Source organism: Leopardus geoffroyi, chromosome B3, assembly GCF_018350155.1.
Source record: "Leopardus geoffroyi isolate Oge1 chromosome B3, O.geoffroyi_Oge1_pat1.0, whole genome shotgun sequence".
NCBI lineage: Eukaryota > Metazoa > Chordata > Mammalia > Carnivora > Felidae > Leopardus > Leopardus geoffroyi.
The window spans coordinates 133582971-133605639 of NC_059337.1; the positions used below are offsets into that span (position 1 = coordinate 133582971).

The following is a 22669-nucleotide window of genomic DNA, read 5'->3' on the forward strand; positions in this document are numbered from 1 at the left end:
AAATTTAAGATGCTTTTCTATCATTTATTAGCTCTGTGAATTTGGGAAATTTATTTAATCTGTGTCCATTTCCTATTATATAAAATGGGCAAAGTAATGGGTGCCTCCTGGGGTGGTTAAGTGAAATGAGATATGCTAGAGGTTCAGTGCATATGACCTAATAGGCCCCAGGACACGACAGCTGTGGTTATGCTTGTCCAAGCTTCACCATCGAGACTGAAGGATGGCCAAGGGGAATTAGTATGCATTTCTTTGCTGTGGGTCTTTAAAGAGAAACTTTTTTTTTCTTTAATTTTTTTAATGTTTGTTTTTTTTTTTCTTTGAGAGGAGGCAGAGTGTGAGTGGGGGAGGGACAGAGAAGGAGACACAGAATCCAAAGCAGACTGTAGGCTCTGAGCTGTCAGCACAGACCCGAACTGTGGGGCTTGAACTCACGAACCCAGAGATCATGACCTGAGCCGAAGTCAGACACTTAACCAACTGTGCCACCTAGGTTCCCCTAAAGAGAAACTGTAGCTTCTGAAGAAGTAGGCTTCTTGATGGGGCGCCTGGGTGACTCAGTTAAGCATCTGACTCTTGATCTCACCTCGGGTCATGATCTCGCAGTCCCTGAGTTCGAGCCCCGCATCGGGCTCTGTGCTAACAGTGCGGAGTCTGCTTGAGATTCTGTCTCTCCTCTCTGCCCCTCCCTTCCTTGTGTGCACTCTCTCTCTCAAAATAAATAAACTGAAAAACTTTTTTTAAAAGAAGTAGGTTTCTTGGTTGTGCTCTTCCTGGGTAGAGAGGCCAGTGCCTGAGATGGATAGTGCCAGGGAGAACAGAGATCTGAAATGTGTGTGTCCTCTGGGTAAGTGAGTATGAGATTTTTATTAATCCCTCCCACACTTGTATTTTACATAACACCCTAAAAGGTAAACTGTTCAAATATTCCTCAGTTAAGAGAAGTTATCAATATGCTACCTAGCCTTCTACAAAGCTAACCAATAAGGAAATAAATTTGGATATATTATGGACCCTTGAACATGATTCAGAGAAATTAGATATTGAGAGAGCTCACATTTTAATGTCAGCTCACCTGTTCAGTAATTATCTTTCAAGCTAAGTTATTAAGTTTCAAGTAGTAAAAAGTAAACTGTGTTATTAAGTTGTAATATGAAAAGCCTGGCTTTTCCTATCCTGATGCTGTGTGTGACTGTGACCTCCTGGTGATGAGTTGGGGAGACCAGATGAAGTCTCTACCTGCTTCCAGTTCTAACATGGCTACCACTGGAAATCTTCCTGACTAGTGAGCCATCGTTCATCCCAAGGGCTACTTTATTATACAGCTCTTGTAATTTTGTTTTGTGCAGAATACCTTAAATGACGGAACAGTTTTCTCAGTGTGGTCTGACAATTCTCTGATTAGTGATCCCGTCCATTATAATACATTTGTACTAGTCAAGGTTCTTTCTGAAGTCCTACCACTTTGAATGTCGAATTGAATTTGAAGGCTATACTTTGAACTTTGGTTAAAATCTTACCTGATTTTCCTCCATGTAGGAAAAGATACATAAAGAAACACAAACATTATTTGGTAAAATTAGTGTTATCTAGCTGGCAGCATCATGTTATCCTGCTGGGAAACCTGTTGCCTGGAGAACCCTCTGAAAAGCACACAGTGACCAGAAGTGTTTTTGTTCCTTCCTCCATTGGTCAAACGTTGCCTCCAAGATGTAAATGGATAGGACTCCTTTGTGTAAGAGTCCTCAATGTGGGTCTCTGACGTTAGAGATGGAAATCCTGGTGCTGGGGATCCATGGATAAAGAAGAGGAGATGATGTTTGAAGTGCTGGCCTTCACGTGAAAATGGGAAGGTTGAGTCCAGAGAAAGCAGGGACAGTTCCCTCGCACATTTCTGTGTTAGTCATGGTTCTCCAAAGAAACAGAACTAGCAAGTGAGATAAACACACGGATTTACTTTTAAGGAATTGACCTGTGATTGATCGTGGGAGCTTGAAAATACAAAACCCGGGGGGCAGGCCTGCGTCCTGGTGTAGCTGTTGGAGTCTCGAGTGGCTACTTCACTGGAAAATTGAATTTACCGTCTATTTGGGGATTTTGTTTTCCTCAGGGTGGAGTTAAAAGATGGTTGTGCTTCACTAAAGTTGGGTATTTATTGATCCTTTGTTAAGGGTATGAAGGGGGGTTGAGAGTAACACTGAGGAACCCTTTTCTGAAGGCAAAGTTTTTGTAGTTGAGTTTAATGATGGTGTTCATTCAGCTCCAGGAGTAGAACAAGACATGACCCATGCCGTACGGGGGCTGCAGAAAGAGATAGAACACTGATTGTATGCTAGTTGTTTACCTGTGTAATGATCTGGTGGAAGCACCCTTAGAAGTGTATTATTGTGGGGAGGGGGGATGCCTAGGTGGCTCAGTCGGTTAAGCATCTGACTTTGGTTCAGGTCATGATCTCACGGTTCGTGAGTTCGAGCCCCACATCGGGCCCTGTGCTGACAGCTCAGATCTTGGAGCCTTCTTCAGATTCTGTTTCCCTCTTTCTCTGCGCCCCCCCCCCCCACCTCTGCCGTGTGTGAGCATGCACACACACACATGCTCTCTCTCCTCTCAAAAATGTTTTAAAAAATGTATTATCCAGTTGGGGTGGGGTCAGGGTGGGTCAGAGACCAGCTGAAGGTAAGGCAGTGGTATTTCAAGTAGGCCTGGAAGTACGCCTCAGAAAACCAGACGGATTGGAAGGGAAATCTGAGCAGAGGAAGGGGTGCGAAGGCCATGGAGCTGGAAAAGTGCATGGGCTTTTCAGGGCAAATCTGAGGGAGTCTGCAATTAGGCGAAAGAAGATACTCGCATACCTCCAGAATGGATTTTCTCAAGCTATGGCACCATATGTTCTTAGCCATAAGTCCAAAAAGCATCAACTGTAAATTTATTGCATATTAGTTTGTATTATGTGAATGTGTGCTTTCATGTTGACTAGATATTACTAAACTCTTAACTTAGAAGTTAATTTGTTAAGAATTTGAAATTTGTCATGGATTTGTGGCTTATACTTTTGTTCCAGAATAGCAAGGCTAAAAACTGTCTACTTACCAAAATGTATAAGGGAGAATTGCAACAACTATTTGATTTTCATATACCAGACACTGTTCTAAGCACTTTTCGTATTCATTTAATTTTCACAACTGCTCCATGAGGATATGGAAAAAGAGCGGTTAGGTAGGCTGCCCATCCATGGTCACACAGTAGTTACCTTGTGGCAGCAAGATTTGAACCCAAGAAATTGGACTCCTCAGCTGGCACTCCTCACCCCAACCTTCAGATGCCTCTCCTCATTAACAGTGGAAGTGTACCTGTTTTCTGTGAAGACCAGTTAAGTCAAAAACTGCATCACACTCTGTGGTATTTAAAAAAAGAAGAAAGGGAGGGGGTCACTTGGGTGGCTCAGTCAGTTAAGCGTCCGACTTCAGCTCAGGTCATGATCTCGCAATTGGTGGGTTCAAGCCCCACGCCAGGCTCTGCTGACAGCTCAGAGCCTGGAGCCTGCTTCGGATTCTGTGTCTCCCTCTCTCTCTGCCCCTCCCCTGCTTGCTCGCTCACTCTTTCAAAAATAAATAAAAAACATCAAATAAATACCACCTGGCATTCCAGTATTAAAGGATGTCTGAGAGACACCTGAAAATAAAATACTTGGAGCCCACTCTCAGCCCTTCTACAATAACAAGGGTGTAGATCCACAATACAAGTGACCTGTATCAGGAAGTCGCTTCAATTTTTGTTTCTTGGTTTGCCGCCTTATCCCCAAGTCAGAACATCCCAAACTGAGCTCTTCTTTTCAAGAAGAATATGTCTTTCCCTCCTGGCCCTGGTGGCATCTGCCCATTCCTTTATCCTCCAGTTTACAGCCCAGCCATCCTCTTGCTGTTTCTGCCTTTGCACGTTCTGCAGCATTCACCGAGGTCCTTCCTCCTGTGGATGCTGAGCCCTCAGGACAAAAAAAGTAAGATTGAAGCAGTCCTTTAAGATGCTTTTCTCAGATGACAGACACAGAAATAGTTAAAATAGGAAGAGACCGATTCTGTGCTTGAGGTGGGCGTGTGGATGCTTTGTATAGGACTGTCAAAGCCCGTTCATCCTTAAAATGGTCTCACTTTATTGTTCTGGTCCCTGAAACTACCAACTCAGATACTCACCACCTGGACTTGTGAGATGATTGCCTCTTTGCCGTCCCATCACGCAAATGGTCTGCTTCCCAGGCCACCTTTCCTTTCCTGGTTGTCAGTGACCCAGCATCTTTCAGAAAGATGAATTTTCGTCCTTGGCACTCAGATCCTAACCATACCATTTTCACCTTGTCCTGCCCTCCCCAACCTCAACTGTCAGAAGCAACCAACCTGGCTGCCTGTGCCCCTGTAATCAACCTTCCATCAGCTCCCTCGCACTGCCTCTGTTCTTTTTCTCTGCTTTTCTGGTTGCTACCCCTCTCCTAAGAATTATGCTCAGTGGGGCGAGCCTTGGTGGCTTAGTGGGTTAAGTGTCAGACTCTTGATTTCGGCTCTGGTCATGATTTCAGGGACATGAGTTCAAGCCCACGTCGGGTTCTGTGCTGACGGTTGTGGAGTCTGCTTGGGATTCTCTCTCCTTCTCTCTGCCCCTCCTCTGCTTTCTCTGTCTCAAAAATAAATATTTAAAAATGTGCTCACGGGGCACCTGGGTGGTGTCAGTTAGGTGGCTGACTTTGGTTCAAAGGTCATGATCTCACGGTTCGTGGTTCGAGCCCTGCATTGGGCTCTGTGCTGATAGCTCAAAGCCTAGAGCCTGCTTCAGATTCCGAGTCTCCCTCTCGTTCTGCTCCTCCCCTGCTCGCACTCTGACCCACCCCCCCCCCCAAATATAAGCAAACACTAAAAAATGTGCTCAGGCCTGATGTCCTTCTCTTGGGGGGGCTCTGCCAGCCTCCTGCTGCCTTCTCCAGAGCCTTAGAGCATTTATGCAGGTACTGCCATTGGAGCTTGTAGCTCCTACATCATTGTCTTGTCTCCTCTTGTAGAGAAGAGTGACTATGAGCTTTAATGTTGTCAAATAGTACTGTGTGATCATGCCTACTATTGAACAGGTCTTTTTCCTGGAACAAGTTTCTTAACCTCATTGAGCCTCAGATCTCTTAGTTGCACAACAGCTGTACGGATGAAGGGACATACTCCGTGACATGACCCACAGACCAAAGAAAGTTAGTCTCTACAGTTAGAAGTTAAATGTGATACACTGACAAAGTATAACGAAAGACTAGAAGTGGAAGTAAAATACAAGCTCCGGAGTTACTAGTGACAGTGTAGTGTGACCACTGTGTATTGCCTTCTCAGCCATTAGGATGAAAGCATCTTTAACAAACAGCTCCTTGTACGCACATCCTCTGTTTCTCCTTTGAGACACTGTGTTCCAGGCAGGGTGGTCTCTGTGTCCCCGCATCATGTTTGCTCCACTGCAATGCCTCTGCTAATGATGGCCATTTGCCTCACACATGCTGCCCCTCCTGTCTCCAAGAATCCTAATTGTTTCCTTAAAGACCCAGATTAAAATATATAGCCAGCAACTACTATCTGGCACTGCTCGTAACAGTAGTGCCCCTGCTTCGAAGTGCCTTCGAAATAACCTCCCTCCCCGTAGTTCGTGTGCCAGTATTGTGAACTGGTTACTGGAACAGAGGAAGATCAAGTAATCGGCTCGTGCGGATCTGGGACGAAGTCATCGTCTTGAGTAGCCTAATAGCTACTAGTAGCATAATATTCAATATGCATTTCTTGAATGCCAGTGGTATGCCAGGCAGAGGGGACACAAGGGTGGTATAGCATGACTTCCATTTCTTCAAGAAATCGGGGTTCTGGGGATCAAGAATTAAAGGGACGCAGTTGTTGGCCCTCAGAGACCCTAGTAAAGCCATATAGAGCTCAAGACCCTATATTTTCACTAACTGCTTGAAAGCAGGAAGGATGTGCCCAGGGAAACCAGCTTCATGCTGCTGCCCTGTGTCAGGCACTGTATATACCATGTGGAACAAGAGACAGCCAACCTATCCTAACAGCTTTCATTTTAGCCATAGTGAGGTAGGAGAGAGAGGCAGACTGTATACACAGGAGTTAGCATGAAATCTCACACGAGGATTAGAAACAAAATGGGGTGATGTTGGAGCCTGTCTGGAGGGGTCAAGGTCTCCTGCAGGAAGTGATATTTGTGCTGAGTTGATTGATAAAAGGTGGGAGTGGGCCCTCAATTATAGAGTATGTGGGATGTTGGAGTGGTCCGGCATGGCTGTGCACAGGCCATGCCAGATCCGGGAGGGCCTTGACGGCCAGAGTAAGAATCTTATCCAAAGTGCCGTGGAAACACTTTAAGAGTAGATCTGTGTGTCTTGTAAATGTAACCCAAGCTGCTGAAAGGAGAGTGGATTATTAGAAATGAGAATAGAGGTGAATGGGCCAGCTGGGAAGCATGGAGAGATTATCGTTGCTTAAATGGCAGAGGTGAGTGTTCCTGGGGAACAGCAGGCAGATGTGGACTGTATTGTGTGTGTGGGTACTATCTACATAGAAAATACCCCACAATCTCCTTTGAAGAAAGGCAGTCAGGATGCTGGGAGAAACATGGGTTTGGAATTAAAAAGACCCACATCCAAATTTCGGTGCAACCACTTAACATTTGTGAATTAGTGAACCTTGCCAAGCGCCAGTTTCCTCCTCAACCAAAGTAGGTTATGACCTTTAACTGTAAGTTTTGTTCAGAGGCTTGGAGCAGATTACATAGAACAGCTATCATCAGGGAGTGGTAGATGTTGAACAAATGATGCTTTCCCTACTTAACGTTTAATTTTGAACATTACAAGTAACGATATTTGTAATATTTCATTGGAAGCACATGAACCCACTGTAACAAGTATGGGATAGTAATTCTTTACAGTAGCAGTTCAACCTACGAAATCACATAACTATGGGACCCTCAGAATCCGCCGTCAGGCACTCACACCAATCACACGGTGGTCCTGAGGCTTTTAGTCACCTGGAGAATCCCTGATAAAATGTCGGGCACCGGTCAGGAGATGTTTAAAAAGCCTTTCTGCTCTGTGGGGGTAAAGAAATGGTCGAGGGAGACACCTGACTTTTTTTTTTTTTTTTAATATTTATTTTGAGGAGCGAGAGAGAGAGCACAAGCAGGAGAGGGGCAGAGAGAGAGAGGAAGACACAGAATCCAAAGCAGGGCTCCAGGCTCCTAGCTGTCAGCACAGAGCTGGATGCGGGACTCGAACCCACGGACCGAGATATCATGACCTGAGCCGAAGTCAGATGCTTAACCGAGTGAGCCACCCAGTGGCAAAGTTGCCAACTTTGCACAGGGATAGAGGGATTCGCAAAAATGCTGTTTCTGCTCTCTGGGTATTTATAGTAGAACAAAAAAGGTTTTATCAAACAACTCGTGCACGTTATTTAAGTGCAGCTGTAGTAACAATTTTCTGAGTATTGTGAGTAAATAGACTTTCACCCAGCAAGGCCTTAACTGTCTTTCGTTTCTCGGTTCAACATGACTTGAGACTTCCCTTGTTTTCCTTAGTTAGCCCGGGGCTTTCCACAATGTCTTGAGCTTCCTGGCTGGCCAGTTTCCTTTCTCTTTCGGTGTGGTTGCCTATGTAATCATTGGCTTCCACTCCAGACTCAGAGTCAAGTCCATGTCTTGACTGACCTGCCCCCACACTTGGCATGTGAGGGCCCTCCGTACGGATTTGTGAACAGGGAAGCTACTGAAGCCCAACGCTGAGGCTGCAACAGTGAAAGAGCTGCCTAGACTTTGCCCATAGTTGAATATGGGAGAGGCTTCAAATGTGATTCCTGTGCTTGGAGTATGGTGGTAGGGAGATGAAAGCGGTCAATTCATCAGCACGGAAGTCAGAAAATAGAACTGGTTTCAGTGGGAGGATGGTTCACTTGGAGTGCAAATTGACCTACAGTGGGAATGTCATGTGGAATGGTCTGTTGGAGCTGTACTCAGAAGCTTGGTGTGCAGATAGGACGTTTCGGCGTTTTCTTTAGAACTAATTATCAATACCCTGAGCCTTTGTGGCGTTTTCAGGGGGAGAGTGTACCAAAAGGTTGATTTCTGGGAGTTGAGAGAAATACCGGAAATACATACCAAGTGGGCTTTTCACATTTACCAGTGTTCCACTGCCAAACAGATCAGATCAAATTTTACCTCCCGAGTTAAAGAGCAACTGGTCACCATTCGCCAGAAATAATCTTTCTTCTACCTAAGAGAAATGTTACATGTTCTGTATGACATCATAGAAGTTAACCTTCCCAAAAAAACAAAACCTTCACTCAGTATATATTAAGCACTTATTATGGACCAAGCACTCTTCCAGGTGCTAGAATTATATAAAATAGCCCTTGACTTTGTTGTGCTGGGAGTTCCCCCAAGTTAACAAGTATAATTACCTGTATCGAATGGTGGTAGATGCTATAGAGAAGAACAAAGTAGAATAATTCAGGGTCATAGTCTTTTACTCAGTACTTTGGACTAGATAGATTTTGGTATTTGGAATTTAGGACGATAACATGGTATATATAACACTAAGGATGTTAATAGACGGCATTGCAAGTAGCCTCATGTCTGTTTAGGTCAACTTTTGCCAGCAAACGAGCTAAGAAGGTTTTTTGTTTTGTTTCGCCACTAAAGGAAAAGAGTTGAGTAAAAGTGTAACTTCGAAGTTGGCTTTGGTTGTTTTTAGGTTCAGAGCCAACATTTAATGCTCACTATCAGATCCAGGCACTGTTGTAGACTTACTTTAAACACACACACTTTTCTTCCCCTACCCACATCTCCTGTAATCCTCACCAGTTCTACATGTAGGTATCCGTCCTGTCTGTGGATAGGGGAACTGAAGCACAGGGAGGTTAAACAAGGGCCCAAGAACCCAGGCACACCCCCAAACATGGTATTGTCGGGTAGTGAGCGCTTGGGTTGAGGAGGGAGTCTGCTCATTAAATAGGATGGTCAGGGAAGGCCTCACCGACAGTGATATTTAGGAAGGGAGGGTGCCATGTGGATGGATATAGCTGGGGGAAAGCATTCTGAGCAGAGAGGTAGAGATAGGAATTTATACACTGCTATGGTCATTGCCTTTGAGTTAAACCAAAGTGGTGTTGCTGGAGTGAATGGGGTGGGAGGGCAGGTGAAGTCAGAGCAGTAGCAGGCCTCCAAACTACCTTTTACCTGCTTGAGAGGTAGAATTGGTGTTGTCTTGATGTCACCTGGGTTTCCTGAAGCTTTTAGTCCTGGGTCTATGGAGGGAGTTCTATGTCCATATACTTACAATTTGAATTGATTAAAACAAATAAGGGCCCCTTAAAATAGATATCTTTTGGGGCACCTGGGTGGCTCAGTCAGTTGGGTATCCAGCTCTTGATTTCAGCTCAGGTCACCATGTCACAATTGTGAGATCAAGCCCTGTGTCAGGCTCCACGTTGCACATGGGGTCTTAAGATCTCCCTCCCATCCTCACAAGCACGGGTTCTCGTTCTCTGTCTCTCTCTGTCTTTCTCTCAAAAACAAAAAAAAATATCTTGTTAAAGGTGTTGTTCCATTAGGCTTTCTGGAATAAGACATGGTTTTAATGTAGTTGGATTTAACTTATACTTAACGGGTTTCTCAACAGGGCACTGTTGACATTTTGGTCAAGATCATTTTGTCATGTGACTTGTCCTGTGTATTATAGGATATTTAATAATCTGGCCCTCCCATACCAAATGGCACATCATGGTGAAAGCAAAAAAAAAAAAACCTTCTGTATTTGTAAATATTCCCTAGATTCTCTCCTGGTGGATGGTATTGTCTTTGAAAATAAACTCAGAACTTGATGAATAACTGATCTATGAATGCTGCTTCCCTTTGATTTAATACATTTTCCTACCTGAGAGAGATGAGACATAGTTATACAGACAACCGTGGATTCTTGTCCAAATGAAGTGATAATGTCTAGCAAATCTAACAGTCCATCAACAAAGTGGCAGATGGATTATGTTTTATGAATTGGATTTTAGCAAAAGATAAATACATCAAAAGCTACATAAATCTGAATTTTTTTGCCATTTTTCTGCTTTGATGTATTATCAGTCCATATTAATGTTCATATTTGGGATGAATTATTCCTTCTTAAGTGCCACAAAATTAAAACAAGTTCACCCGAAAAAAAAGTAATAAAGATGGATGATCACCAATATGAATCTTGACTCTGACATGATAATGAAAATTTTTCTTAATAATCGAGATTCATACATCAAAGTATTGCCTTTCAAGGTGGTCACCCATTGACACTAAATACTTTTACCAAAAATACTGTCATTGTTCAGATCTTCCTGGCAGTCTTGAGAATTTCCTTCAAAGTGAATTTAAGGCACATTGTTTTTGGCCTTGTATTTCATATTTTCTGTTGATGTCTAATGAGCTACCAACAAACTTTATTATCCTGCAGTTCCTATGGGTCAGGAGTCTGGACACGATCTCTGCGCTGGATCAAGGTGTGAACCAGGTTATGATCTCCTTGACGGCCTGGTATCCTCTTCCAAGCTTATAGGTTCTTGGCAGAATTCTGAGGGTCCTGCTTTCCTGGTGACAGTCCAGGGGGCATTCTTGGCTCCAGAGTGCTTCCTCTGGTGCCTGTGCCATTGCTGTCTGCAATGGACAGGTCGCAATATAGCTGTTTGCTTCTCTGAAGCCAGTAGGAGAATCTCGGTCCTTAGGAAGGACCTTCTTCCTCTCTCAAGGCTTTATCTAATAAAGTCAGGCTCACCCATTGTCCTCCCAAACTTTTTGGTAAACCCAACTTACTCTTAAGCTGATCACGGGAATGAAATCCCATCATATTCACAGTTTTGCTCATGCTCCAAGGGAGAGGTTTATACCAGATGTGACATCGGGAGCAAGAGCAGGAATTCTGGGGGCCATCTTCCAATCCTGCCTTCCATAGGTCTCATTGGTACTTATTACCCAGGTGAATCTCTCTGTACTATTCCCCAGCCTTGACTTGCACTAATTTCTTACTGTTCTCAAAATTGAGGTTTCTTTCTCATAGGCAAAACTACCATTGAACATACTCAAAAGACTGAACCTCAGCATCCAAAGACTATTTGAAAAATGAAATTCTATAATTATTTGGAGCCAAAAGAGACTGCTTTATTAGAGTGAGGGAGTAACCCTGCAGCATAATTGCTTTAGAGAACTACATTGACTTGGCTATGTAGAATTGTTCAAAGTAAGTCTTATGAAAGATCAGTAGAATCCCAAAAGATCTAATTTCCTAGTCTAAAGAAAAAAAAAACCAAACCTTACCACTTTATGAGTGAACTTCACTCATTGCATATAGTGTATTCATCATATCCCATTACCTGTCATTTCTCCACACATTTTGTAAGTAGAGGTTTCTTGGTCATGGGAACTTTGTTTTACTCAGATGACATTTCACAGATATGGAAAGTGTCTACTGAAAATCCGGTATTGAAATCATAAAAACGCTTGGCTAGTCTTACTGTGGCTTTCGTCTTCCATTTATTCTTTTAAATATACGTGAATCTCAAAGTTTTAATAGCCTCTCTTTGATTATGTGTTCTCACTGATAGCCTTTTGCATAGATCCTGGGTTAGGTTTTAGTATATGGTTGCCACTGAGAATTCTAATATCTGCACTGAAACCATTTTTAATGAAGTTTCTATTTGATTGGACTGGATACTTGAGAAGTTTTTGTCCTACTCTAAAAGAAAGTGAGTTTGTAGTTCCTATCTATACTTGTCCAGCTAAAAAACTCATCCTATTGGTAATTTTGTGTAATGTCTTATGTTTTCATACAGTGCCTGGTCTATAGTGACCCAGAAGTTTTTGAGAGAGTGATAATCCCTATAATCAAACTGCTATTCATTTGCTCACTGATTCTCAGGTTCTAAGTTTTTCTTTTTGTACTATCTAGAATGGTTGTGCTTATCCTTAAGATCTATTTCAGGTGTTCCCCTTTGAAAATTTTTCTAGCTCAGCAGACATAATTCATTGTTTTCTATTGTGTTTTTATAGCACTTTTTTTTTTTTTTATTTTCTCTTGAGAGAGCACGAGCATGAGCACCGGAGGGGCAGAGAAAATCCCAAGCAGGCTCTGCACTGTCAGCTCTCTGTCTCTTTCTCAAAATAAATAAATAAACTTAAAGAAATTTTTTTTTGTAAAAGCAGCTTTTAAAAAGCTTTTCTGTTTGAAAGGTTATGTGTGGAAGGATATGTGATTTAAAGACTTGTCCATAGTTAGAGCCTTTTCTAAGTTGAATATGTGATTAATTTACAAATTGTTGAAAATTATTCTATGAAATCAAAACCAGTACGTTCAGCCAGAAGTATATTATTCAAATAACCTTAAAACTAGCACTTTAGCTTGAACATATTAAAATGTTATGTTGGCTGGCAATTTTCTCTTTTGTCTGGTTGCTTTTATGTCAAGCTATTTATAGTTTTTGATCCTACCATGAAATCATCCCATGTTTGGGCAGCCTGTTCTTGAAATTACTGAGACATGATGACAAATCAGTGTTAAAATTTTACCATAGGACCAAGCAGGCAAGAAGACGAACTTGAGAAGCAGCCTTGGCTAAAAAGATAGTTCCTAGGAGTAATTGGCAAACCCGACGAGAACAATTATGAAAGCTGTGCATTGTGGGTGGGCAGAAAGCGATCACAGTTACGGTTGCCTAGCAACCGACAGGCATTGCGGGATGGTTGGGGATAAGCAGAAATGTTGGTGCTGCCACTCTGGGGGGAAATGAGACAAGTGCTTTACTGTAAAACCACCGTGACTTTTTGAGGAAACATAAGACATTGTACCCTGCTCTGATTTTCAGCATTGCCGTGCAGTACTTCTCTAACGTCTGTTCCTTTGGATCTGGAACAGTCTTTTTTCTTCCTTTATTTTTTTTTTTTTTCCAGTGAGAATCAAATTGGGTCACACACAAAAAAACCTCTGCAGATGTCATTGGGTCGACTTGGTTGCCTGGCACTGTGGCTCCAAGATATTGGGGTTAGTTGCTATGCCTCATGTCCTTTATTAAAAATAATGGTATCAGTATGAAAGCCTGTGGCTGACTTCCTTTACGCGTTAATGATGATTTGAGGTCATATCCCCACCCTTACTTTCTTGGATTCTGGTACAAGTAGACCAAAGACAGAGCATGCCCCTTTTCATGCTAACGGAAGCATGTCTGATGGAGCATTATCCCTGAGGAGGAAAAAGTGTGAGACCCCCCCTGAGCTAGGACCTTTAGATCTGGGTACAAGGACACTGCTAGTCACGAAGTATCCCTGTGGCTTGAGAGGAGGACGTTCTATCTGGGCGTCCTTCACCGGGTTCTAGCCCCCGAAGGAAACCCATTATAAGTAATACCAGATACTCGTTTGGTGCTTACTCTGTGCCGACCAAGTGGTTTTTGTTTTAGTTTTGTTCTTGTTTTAGATTGTTAGGTTAGTTTCAGGTGTACAACAGTTCAAGTTTAGACCTTGTGCTGTGTTCACCAAGTACTTTTTTATTCTAACTCCTCTAATCCTCTCCATTAGCTAGATAATAGTAACGTTCCCGTTTTAGAGACGTGAAAACTAAAGCCTGAAGAGTTTGAATAACATGTCTGAAGTGTCCCAGTTGGTAAGGTGGTAGAATAGGATTCAAACCCAGATAGTCTAGCGGGACAATTTCTTGTCTGTGTCCGAGGCACTGCGCTAGGCTTTGGTTATGGATAGCGAGCCAGGCATGATCCCTGCCCACAAGGAACTCGTATTCTGGTTCGTGTAGTTCTGTTGTCCTTCTGCTTTGGGATCAGCGCTGCTGGCTACGATGGTGGGGAGAACACACAGCTTAGAAACTGACTGCAGCCCCCTTTCCTTTAAGTACCTGCCAAGCCTTCCCTCTTCCCTGCTGACATCTTTTAGTGCTGTTGTACCAGGTCTTGCCCTGACTTCTCTTACCCTGCCCTTCAGAATGCTGGACCTTCCTACCCATTGCTTTGCCACAGCTTTCCCAACCTGTAAAGGTTTTAGTTTCTGCCATAGCAGTCATTTGTGGCCCTTGCTGAGTGAGTGCAGAGAACTGTGGGCTGGCAGTGAGGGCCTGGTTGCTTTTTCTCAGCCTCTGTGTGTCCTGCCTCTTAGTTCATTGACCAGGTGCTCACTGAGCCTTCATTTTGTGCCAGGCTTTGGTGGCGGATAGCAGCTAAAGCTTCAGTGCTTTTTGAAAACACTCCTTCAAACTGGCCATCCAATTCCCATTTACTGGTCAACCTCCAGGCAGCTGACAGATGTCTTGAGTACCTAATCCTCTAACTTCTCATCTAATCTGTTTATACCAAACTCAGCCATGTTGCATAGTCGTTAATGCCACCCACAGCGTCTGCCTTTGGGATGTTTCTGTTCCTGTTACGATTCACTGTGTGTATGTGTATGTATGTGTGTAAACAACATTTATTTTTTCACACTTATGGAGGGTAGAAGTTTGAAATCAGGGTGTCAGGATTGGTTTCTCCTGACTTACAGGTTGTAGATGGCTGTCTGCTAAATCTGTGTGTATGTGGTCTCCACTGTTTCTGTGTCATGTCTTTAAGTTTTTATTCAAATTCCAGTGAACATACAGTGTAATGTTAGTTTCAGGTGTACCATATAGTGATTCAACACTTCCATAGAACACCTAGTGCTCATCACAAGTGCACTCCCCAGCGAATGGATGGAGCTAGTGAATTTTCTAAACTGGGTTTTATCTCATTTGGGGAATGTTGTGAAGATGATGGAAAATAGATGTGGAGGTTACTTATTACAGTATATTATCGTACTGTATGTAATGTACTTATTCTAAGTGAAACAAGTCAGAGAAAGACCAGTACCATATGATTTCACTCACATACAGAGTGTAAGAAACAAAACAAACAAATGGGGAAAAAAAGAGGCAGGAGCGCCTGAGTGGCTAAGTCTGTTAGGCAGCCAACTCTTGGATTCGGCTCTGGTCATGATGTCACAGTTACTGAGACTGAGCCCCATGTCAGGCTCTGGGCTGGCAGCATGGAGCCTGCTTGGGATTCTCTCTTCCTCTCCTGCCTCACCCCCACTTGTGTATGCACGCTCTCAAAATAAACTTAAACCGAGAAACAATTTTTTTTTTCCTTTAAAAGAAACCGGTTCTTAACTGTAGAGAACAAACTGATGGTTACCAGAGGAGAGGTGGGTGGGGGGATGGGTTAAACCATTGACCTCTTTTACTCCTCTTTTTTGCCATTTGCAAATACGTATTCAGTACTTCTTCCTGATGACTGTGCTGGGCCTGTGAGCCCGTAGGTGTCCCTCATAAGCTGCGGTGTCTTTCAGAGGAAAGAGATCTCTCCTGCACTAAATAACTAGATGAAGCTTCAGAAAGGGGTACTTGAGGTAGAAGAAATCCTGTTCTTGAGTCCTGAGACCAGATGTGCTGGGGGAGGTAGAGATCATCTGGGTTGGCATGAAGCCTTGGGTGGGAAGGATGAGAGAGAAGCCTGATGGTGGATGGGGCCAGTCTTGTGGATCTTGTGTGACAGGCAGAGGACTTCAGACTTTGCTGATAAAGATCACTGAATGTTTTTTAACAAGGGTGAGACAACCCACACTGTTAATGACAATATTACTGGTAAAGCCTGTCGTTCAAGGCTTTATGATTGACACACTGTTCTCATCATAATGTTGTCATGTGCTCTGGGATCTAAGTGGAGCAGATCTTATCCTAGCTATTTTATGGAAGTAGAAACAGGTACGAGAGTTGAGGCTGCTCATCTAGTAAATGGTTGAACTAGAAGTTGAACCCAGATCTTTAGTTTCTTCTAAGTCATGCTGTTTCTGGAATTAGTTTATGGGATGGGTTAAAGGCGATAAAGCATAGAGGCAGAAAAATCTGAGCATTGATGCAGAATTCCAAACATGGTAAAGATGCCAGTGGAAAAGAAAAACTGAGGGGTCTTCACCCAGAGACCTAATTACAGAAGCCTCTGAAAGACTCGGATCAGGTTGAGAGAGCAGGAGAAATTGGGTTGCCTGCAGGGTTGTGAGCATAGCTCTCTAGAAGAGAGAGACCCCACCAAGCTCTGTGGGGCTGGTCACTGACCCCAAGGAGGCTGCTCCTTAGGCCATCTCAGAAGGTGCTAGTACAAACCATCCATCTGCTCAGCAGCACCACTACTTTGTGCTGTTCTCTGGAAGACTCTGAAAAGGATGAGAAGGGTTCCCAGCAGGCCGCACTCCTGTGGGACCTGGGCAAACAAAGGCAAGGACCTGCCTACACAGACTTTGTTGGGACGTGAGGGGGAGACTGCTCTTCAGAAAGCTTTTGAAGGCCTCTAGGGTAATTGAACAAAAAGTGACTGTACATTGGACTTGTAGTGTTACCTGTCTATAACAGTCTACTGTCTGCAACCACTGTTGTTTGCTTCAGCCCTCTGGGCTGTTTCCCTATGAGTAAAACCAGAGATGGGACTAAACCAGGGATTTTCACGCCATGTTCCTTGGAGCCCTAAGGATTCTGAAAACCCCTTTCAGAGCTCACTACCACAGAGGGTAGAGGGAGGGGAATGCAGGTAATTCCGGGTGCACCTAGAGACATTTGCCTTTTGTCTGCATTAAATGTGTCCTTTGGACAAAGGACTCTCCAGATTTTTCTTTTTTTAAAGATTGAAAAGCCATTATAATAATCTCCTGGGCCCAGTCTCCTATTTTATAGTTCTTCTTAATTATGAATAGTTTACAAACCTTACCTTTGTGTTTTCACAATTTACTAAGGACTTTCACCTAAATTACTTCATTCATTCCTCATTATTAACCAGGGAAGTGAACAAACAGCGTTAAACCCATATCACAGATGAAAAGGTGGCATCCAAAGGACATAACCCCAAGGGGGTAACTGGATAAAACCAGAACTCAAATCTTACGAATCCGTTGCTCTTTTCAGTTCTTTGTATTGGCTTTCCACCATAGGAGATGGACCAAAATAATGGAACATGTCTGTAGGAAATGAAATAGTAAGCAGTTTTTGGTTATCATAGTGGTTACTGTGATAAACACACATTGAAACTCTTTGATAGGATGTTCCGAATACCAATTTTGACCTAGATTTGCAAAGCAACTTTTGATTCTTTTTGACAGTATTTTTTGTCCTTGTGATGACTTCTAAAGCCCATGTAATTCCATTTGTGGGATCAAGGGTAGACGGATCCTTTTAAAGACCAAGTTGACAGCTGAGCTGAGCTATGCAGTGGAATGAAAGCTAGCCTTCTGAATTCAGCATGGATGTGGAAGCATTTGCTAAAGGATGTAATATGCCTGTGTGAGGAACAAAACAAGGTTGTGAATAGATTTCTCACCGTACTCGGTGACTTGTCAGAACTGTGACTTTAAAGCCCACACCCAAGTATCAGGTCTCCTTTGGTGTCCTGCTCTTGCTTATCTGTGGGAAAACGTGGGTCATAATCACTTTTCATTTGTTTTTTCCTTGGGCGTTTCTTTGTTAATGCCCTGTATCTATACGACAACATATCAACCCCCAAGACAGTTGACCTTTTGTGTCCCACTTGGTACTTAATCTCACAAGATTGGTGGACATGTGCAGAATTGGTTTAGTTTTAACCACACCATTAAATTCCTGGTCACTCAGGGGCGCCTGGGTGGCGCAGTCGGTTAAGCGTCCGACTTTAGCCACGTCACGATCTCGCGGTCCGTGAGTTCGAGCCCCGCGTCAGGCTCTGGGCTGATGGCTCAGAGCCTGGAGCCTGTTTCCGATTCTGTGTCTCCCTCTCTCTCTGCCCCTCCCCCGTTCATGCTCTGTCTCTCTCTGTCCCCAAAATAAATAAACGTTAAATTCCTGGTCACTCAGATGTACATTAAAAATTGGGGAACAGGGGCACCTGGGTGGCTCAGTCGGTAAAGCGACTGGCTTCGGCTCAGGTCATAATCTCACAGTTTGTGAGTTCAAGCCCCGTGTCAGGCTCTGTGCTGAAGCTCAGAGCTTCAGATTCTGTGTCTCCCCCTCTTCTCTGCCTCCCCCCCCCCATGTTCATGCTCTGTGTGTCTCTCTCAATAAATAAACGTTAAATTTTTTTTTTTTAATTGGGGAACATATCTATATCAAGGGGAACAAAATCCTCTTGATTTCTTTGACAGAATAAAATAGGAGCTTACTAGATTTCTGTCCTGGGACTGGGGCTAGGATTAAGAGATCAGTAAAGCAGTCCAGTGAAGAAACTTTAGACCTATCTGCAACTGAAATCTAGGATTTAGGAGTCCTGGATGGACCTGCCTTCTGGAGAATTCTATTGCTTAGTCACAACAGAGAGGATGACCAGAGTCAGCCTCCCGTAAATTTAGCAAGGTATTGGTGATGGTAATAGCTAACATCTATTAAGCATCATTTATGTGCCAGAGACATTTTACACACCTCTGAATCCACACAGTACCTTCATGAGGCAAGTACATTACCATATTTTCCAGGGACAGAAATTAAAGATTGACACTTGGCACTAATTGTGATAGAAATGCATGCAAGCTCAGATTCCGCTCTTACCCACTACCCGACTCTGCCTTTGTGCTTAATTTTCAACAGACTTTTTTCTCTATTTTGTGATTTAGAAGTTTTAATTCTATGACCATAATGAATAAAATAGTCTTGATAATCTCTGTCTTCTAGGCCTTTGTATAGTCATCTCTTTTCTTGAGTTAATTAGATGTTTCTTGCCTGTGTAACATCTGCAGGATTCAGTTGGGAGACATCTGTGGACTTCAGTAGCCACAGACAGCTTCTTGAAAGAGATGGGGTTTGTGGGGGAGGAAGGGGCTCAGCCACAGGAGTGGGTAGGGTAGTAGGCATCACAGACTAGGAAATGTTTTTGTAGATGTGGATGCAGTCATTAAATTCAGTTAAGAGTAGGGGAGTCAGGAAAAGGCATAATAGGAAATAAGATTGAAAAACATAAATTTGGTCTGACTGAGGAGGGCCCTAAATGCCAGGCCATATATTTATGCTTAAGTAAAAAGGACACATCGATACTTGGAGAGCTCCTGGAGGAAGGTGTAGAATTAGAAACCAGGGAGCGGGCAATCCATCTGGATCCAGAGTCTAGGGTGAAAGGGGCAGGACTAAGATCACTGGACATAGAGGATGTTACAAGAGTGAAATAGCTTGGTGACTTGCTGTACGTAGTTACTCTGGAGCAGAAAAGTCCGAAATGCATGAGATTTCTGAGCCTGACTGAATGAGACTATGGATAGAGGGGAATGCGGGAGAGGAGCTGGTTTTCAGAGGGGAAAGGGGTGCTGATGGGCTCTGTTTTTGGAGTGTTGGGTTCGGGGTGACGATGTGACCTCCCAGTAGAGAAATCCAGCTTACGGATGGAGATGTCAGTTTAATTTGATGAGAGGTCAAAGTTGATGAAGTCTGGAAGTCATACTTGTCAACATAATGGGTTGCAGTTGGTGAGCGGGGAAAGTCCCCAAGGAAGAGAAGACAATAGAACGAGCCAAGAGCAGAGCATGAATTTAGAGGGTTCGTGGTAGGACGGGCACCAAATAAAAAGCTGAAGAGTCAAGTGGAGAGAAAGCCAAGGAAGAGAGATGGAAAGGAGGTGGAGAAAACTATCCATCCTGCAGAGAAGTCTAAAGCATTTTCTCATTCATGGCCCTGTTGACTTTTGGGGCCAGATGACTTTTGTTACAGTGGTTGCTTTGTGCATTGTTGGACGTAACTCACTAGATGCTAGTAGCAGTCGACAGTTGTGACGACGGAGAATGGCTCCAGACCTTGCCAAATGTGCCCTTAGCAGCAAGACTGCTCGTAGGTGAGAACTGCCAGTCTAGAAAGAAGAAGAATAAGGAGTATGAAAAGACCACTGCATTTGGCAGTTAAAGATACTGAGTGGAAGTCAGACTACAGAGACTTGAAGAGGGAGAAAGAGAAGAAAAGGAGACTAAGGATGAGGACAGTTCACCTAGTACATCAGAGAGGAGATAAAAAGCTGTGTTCTGCCTACAGCAGACACTTGAGCTCCAAACTTGGCAATGGTTTTGTGTGGTAGAGCCAGCTCTCGTACCCTGTTCTCTTTTGATAGGTTGCCCTGGCTATTTGTTCTTAAATAGAAACTCAACAGTCTCATCTTGCTCTAGGGAAGTGAAGCAATGGATTTTTATTGGGATTAAATTGAAATTACAAATAATTTAGTCCCTTGTCTCTTCATGTACGTAAATAGTTCGTTGCTTTTCAGAATTAACAGACTATCTTTTTTAAGTAGTTTAATGAAAAATTGAGCAGAAAGTACCCTTTATCATCTCCTTTTCCTCCATTGTTAACACAGTTGGATTGGTGTGAGACCTTTGTTACAGTTGATGAGCCACTATTGACACGTCATTATTAACTAAATTCCAGAGTTTACATTAGGGTTCATTCTTGGTGCTGTACATTCTGTGGAGGTTAACAAAAGTGTGAGGAGAGGTATCCACCATTACATTATAGTGGGCTAGTCCACTGTCCAAAATTCCTCTGCACCTCACCTATTCATCTCTCCCTAACTACTTACCCTGTTGCCTCATGCTCTGGCAACTGCTGATCTTTTTACTCTGTATAGTTGCCTTTTCTAGAATGCCATCTAATGCTGGAATCACACAGGATATAGTCTTTTCAGATTGCTTCCTTTCACTTAGCAATATGCATTTAAGGTTCCTTCATGACTTTGATAGCTAATTTCTTTTTAGTGCTGTATAAGAGTCCATTATCTGGATATGTGTCACAACTTGCTGTCCATTCCTGCTGAAGGACATCTTGGTGGCTTCCAAGTTGTGGCAATTAAGACTAAAGCTACTATAAACACCCACGTGCAGGTTTTGTGTGGACATAGGCTTTCAGCTCCTTTAAGTAAATATTAAGGAGCAGGATTGCCGGGTTGTATGGTGCAACTATGTTTAATTGGAAGAAACGGCCAAACTGTCTTCCAAAATGGCTCTATCACTGTGCATAGTCACTGGCAGAAAATGATAGTTCTTGTTGCCAATATTTGTTGTCAGTGTGTTTTTTGATTTTAGGCCATTCTAACAGGTGTGTATTGGTATTTCCTTTTAGGTTGCAGTTTCCTAATGACAAATGATGTGGACCATCTTTTAAGCTTACTTGCCGTCTGTATATCTCTTAGCGAGGCATCTGTTCAGATCCTTTGCCAATTTTTAAATCAAGTTATTTCATCACACCCGGAATTCGCAATAAATTTTTTTTTATTGAAGTGTAGTTGAAATACAATATTTTCAGGTGGACAAACTCAGTGATTCACCAGTTATATACATTGCAAGATGCTTACCATCAGTGTAGTTACCATCTGTTACCAAAGTTATTAAATACTATTGATTATATTCCTTATGCTGTACTTTGCATGCCCATGACTTACTTATAACTAGAAGTTTGTACTCTTAATCTTCTCACCTATTTTACCCAGCCCTTGACACCCCTCCCCTCTAGCCCCTCTGAATCTAGTTTTCTTTCCTGAACTATATCCTGAAGTTCATTAAAATCTTTCCACTGGTAATAAGCTCTGAGTTGTTTTTGTAAAACTACCTTTATTTTTGCCCTCATCTTTGATAATTTAACTGGATTTAAAATGCTAAGTTGACCGTTATATTCTCCCACTTTCTTTTTCTTTGGCTTTGAATTCATTTGTTGCTGTTGAGAAATTACTATTGAATTACTATTCCTTTATGGGACATCTGTCTTTTGCCTCTGCCTACTTTTAAGATTTTTCTTTATCTTTGGGGTTCCGTATTTTACTACAACAGGTCAATAGATGGGGTTTTCTTTTTGCATAGTCTCAGCAGTGTTTGTTGTACTTTAGTCTACAAATCTGGCTTTTCAATACTTCTCCAAGATTACTCGGAGCATAACTTACCTATTTTTACTTTTGCAACTCTTACTAAATGCATGTTAAACCTTTCCAATCTTTAGCAATTTATTTCTCAGTGCTTTGCCTCTGGGTTGCTATCTACATAATATCTTTAAGATCTCTCTTCTAGTCCATTAATTTTGTTTGTAGCTGCAACTGGTGTGTTATTTTATGTATCAGTTGAGTTTCTGATTTCAGTGGCTATGTTTTTCACTTTGGGACTTTGTAAAAATACACTGTGCTTTGTGGTTTATAACTTAGAGTCAGGCTGCAGGGTTCACATTCGTGCTTCATCACCTACTACCTGTGAATCCATGGACAAATTATTTAACTTTGATTTTTCTCCTCAGTTAAATTAGGATAATATTATAGATATACTATAAGTATAGACATCTAATAGTTTAGAATGAGAATTAATAAATTAAAAGATAAACAACAGATGAAACAGTGGGTGGTATGTAGTATGTGCTGGGTATTAACTGCTGTTGTCACATTTGCATTTTTGTATCATTTTTTATTTTACTCAAATCATTTTAAATACATTTAACTTTAAATTTCCATCTAACCAATTACCTGAAGCTCTTGGAAATCTAATACTATTTTCTATTGGCTTTTGCTCATGATAAATTGAGATTATTTTCTTATTGTTGTGAAACTTGGGGTTTTAAGTGTCTCTTCATTGAGACGTT

General features: G+C 42.5%; 1 protein-coding gene across 7 annotated transcripts in view; it reads left to right on the plus strand.

The window, feature by feature from the left end:
• The window catches only part of TDP1 (tyrosyl-DNA phosphodiesterase 1), an 89546-nt gene that overhangs the window by 33790 nt on the left and 33087 nt on the right, over positions 1–22669 (plus strand). The window contains exon 15 of one of the 7 annotated variants that reach the window (XM_045451844.1): positions 21173–21629. The exons of the other annotated variants lie outside the window; for them this stretch is intronic. Coding sequence (XP_045307800.1) covers positions 21173–21197 — 25 coding nt within the window. The 3' untranslated portion in view covers positions 21198–21629. Of the gene's footprint in view, positions 1–21172; positions 21630–22669 lie in introns of those variants that run through there. 7 annotated transcript variants of the gene reach the window in all.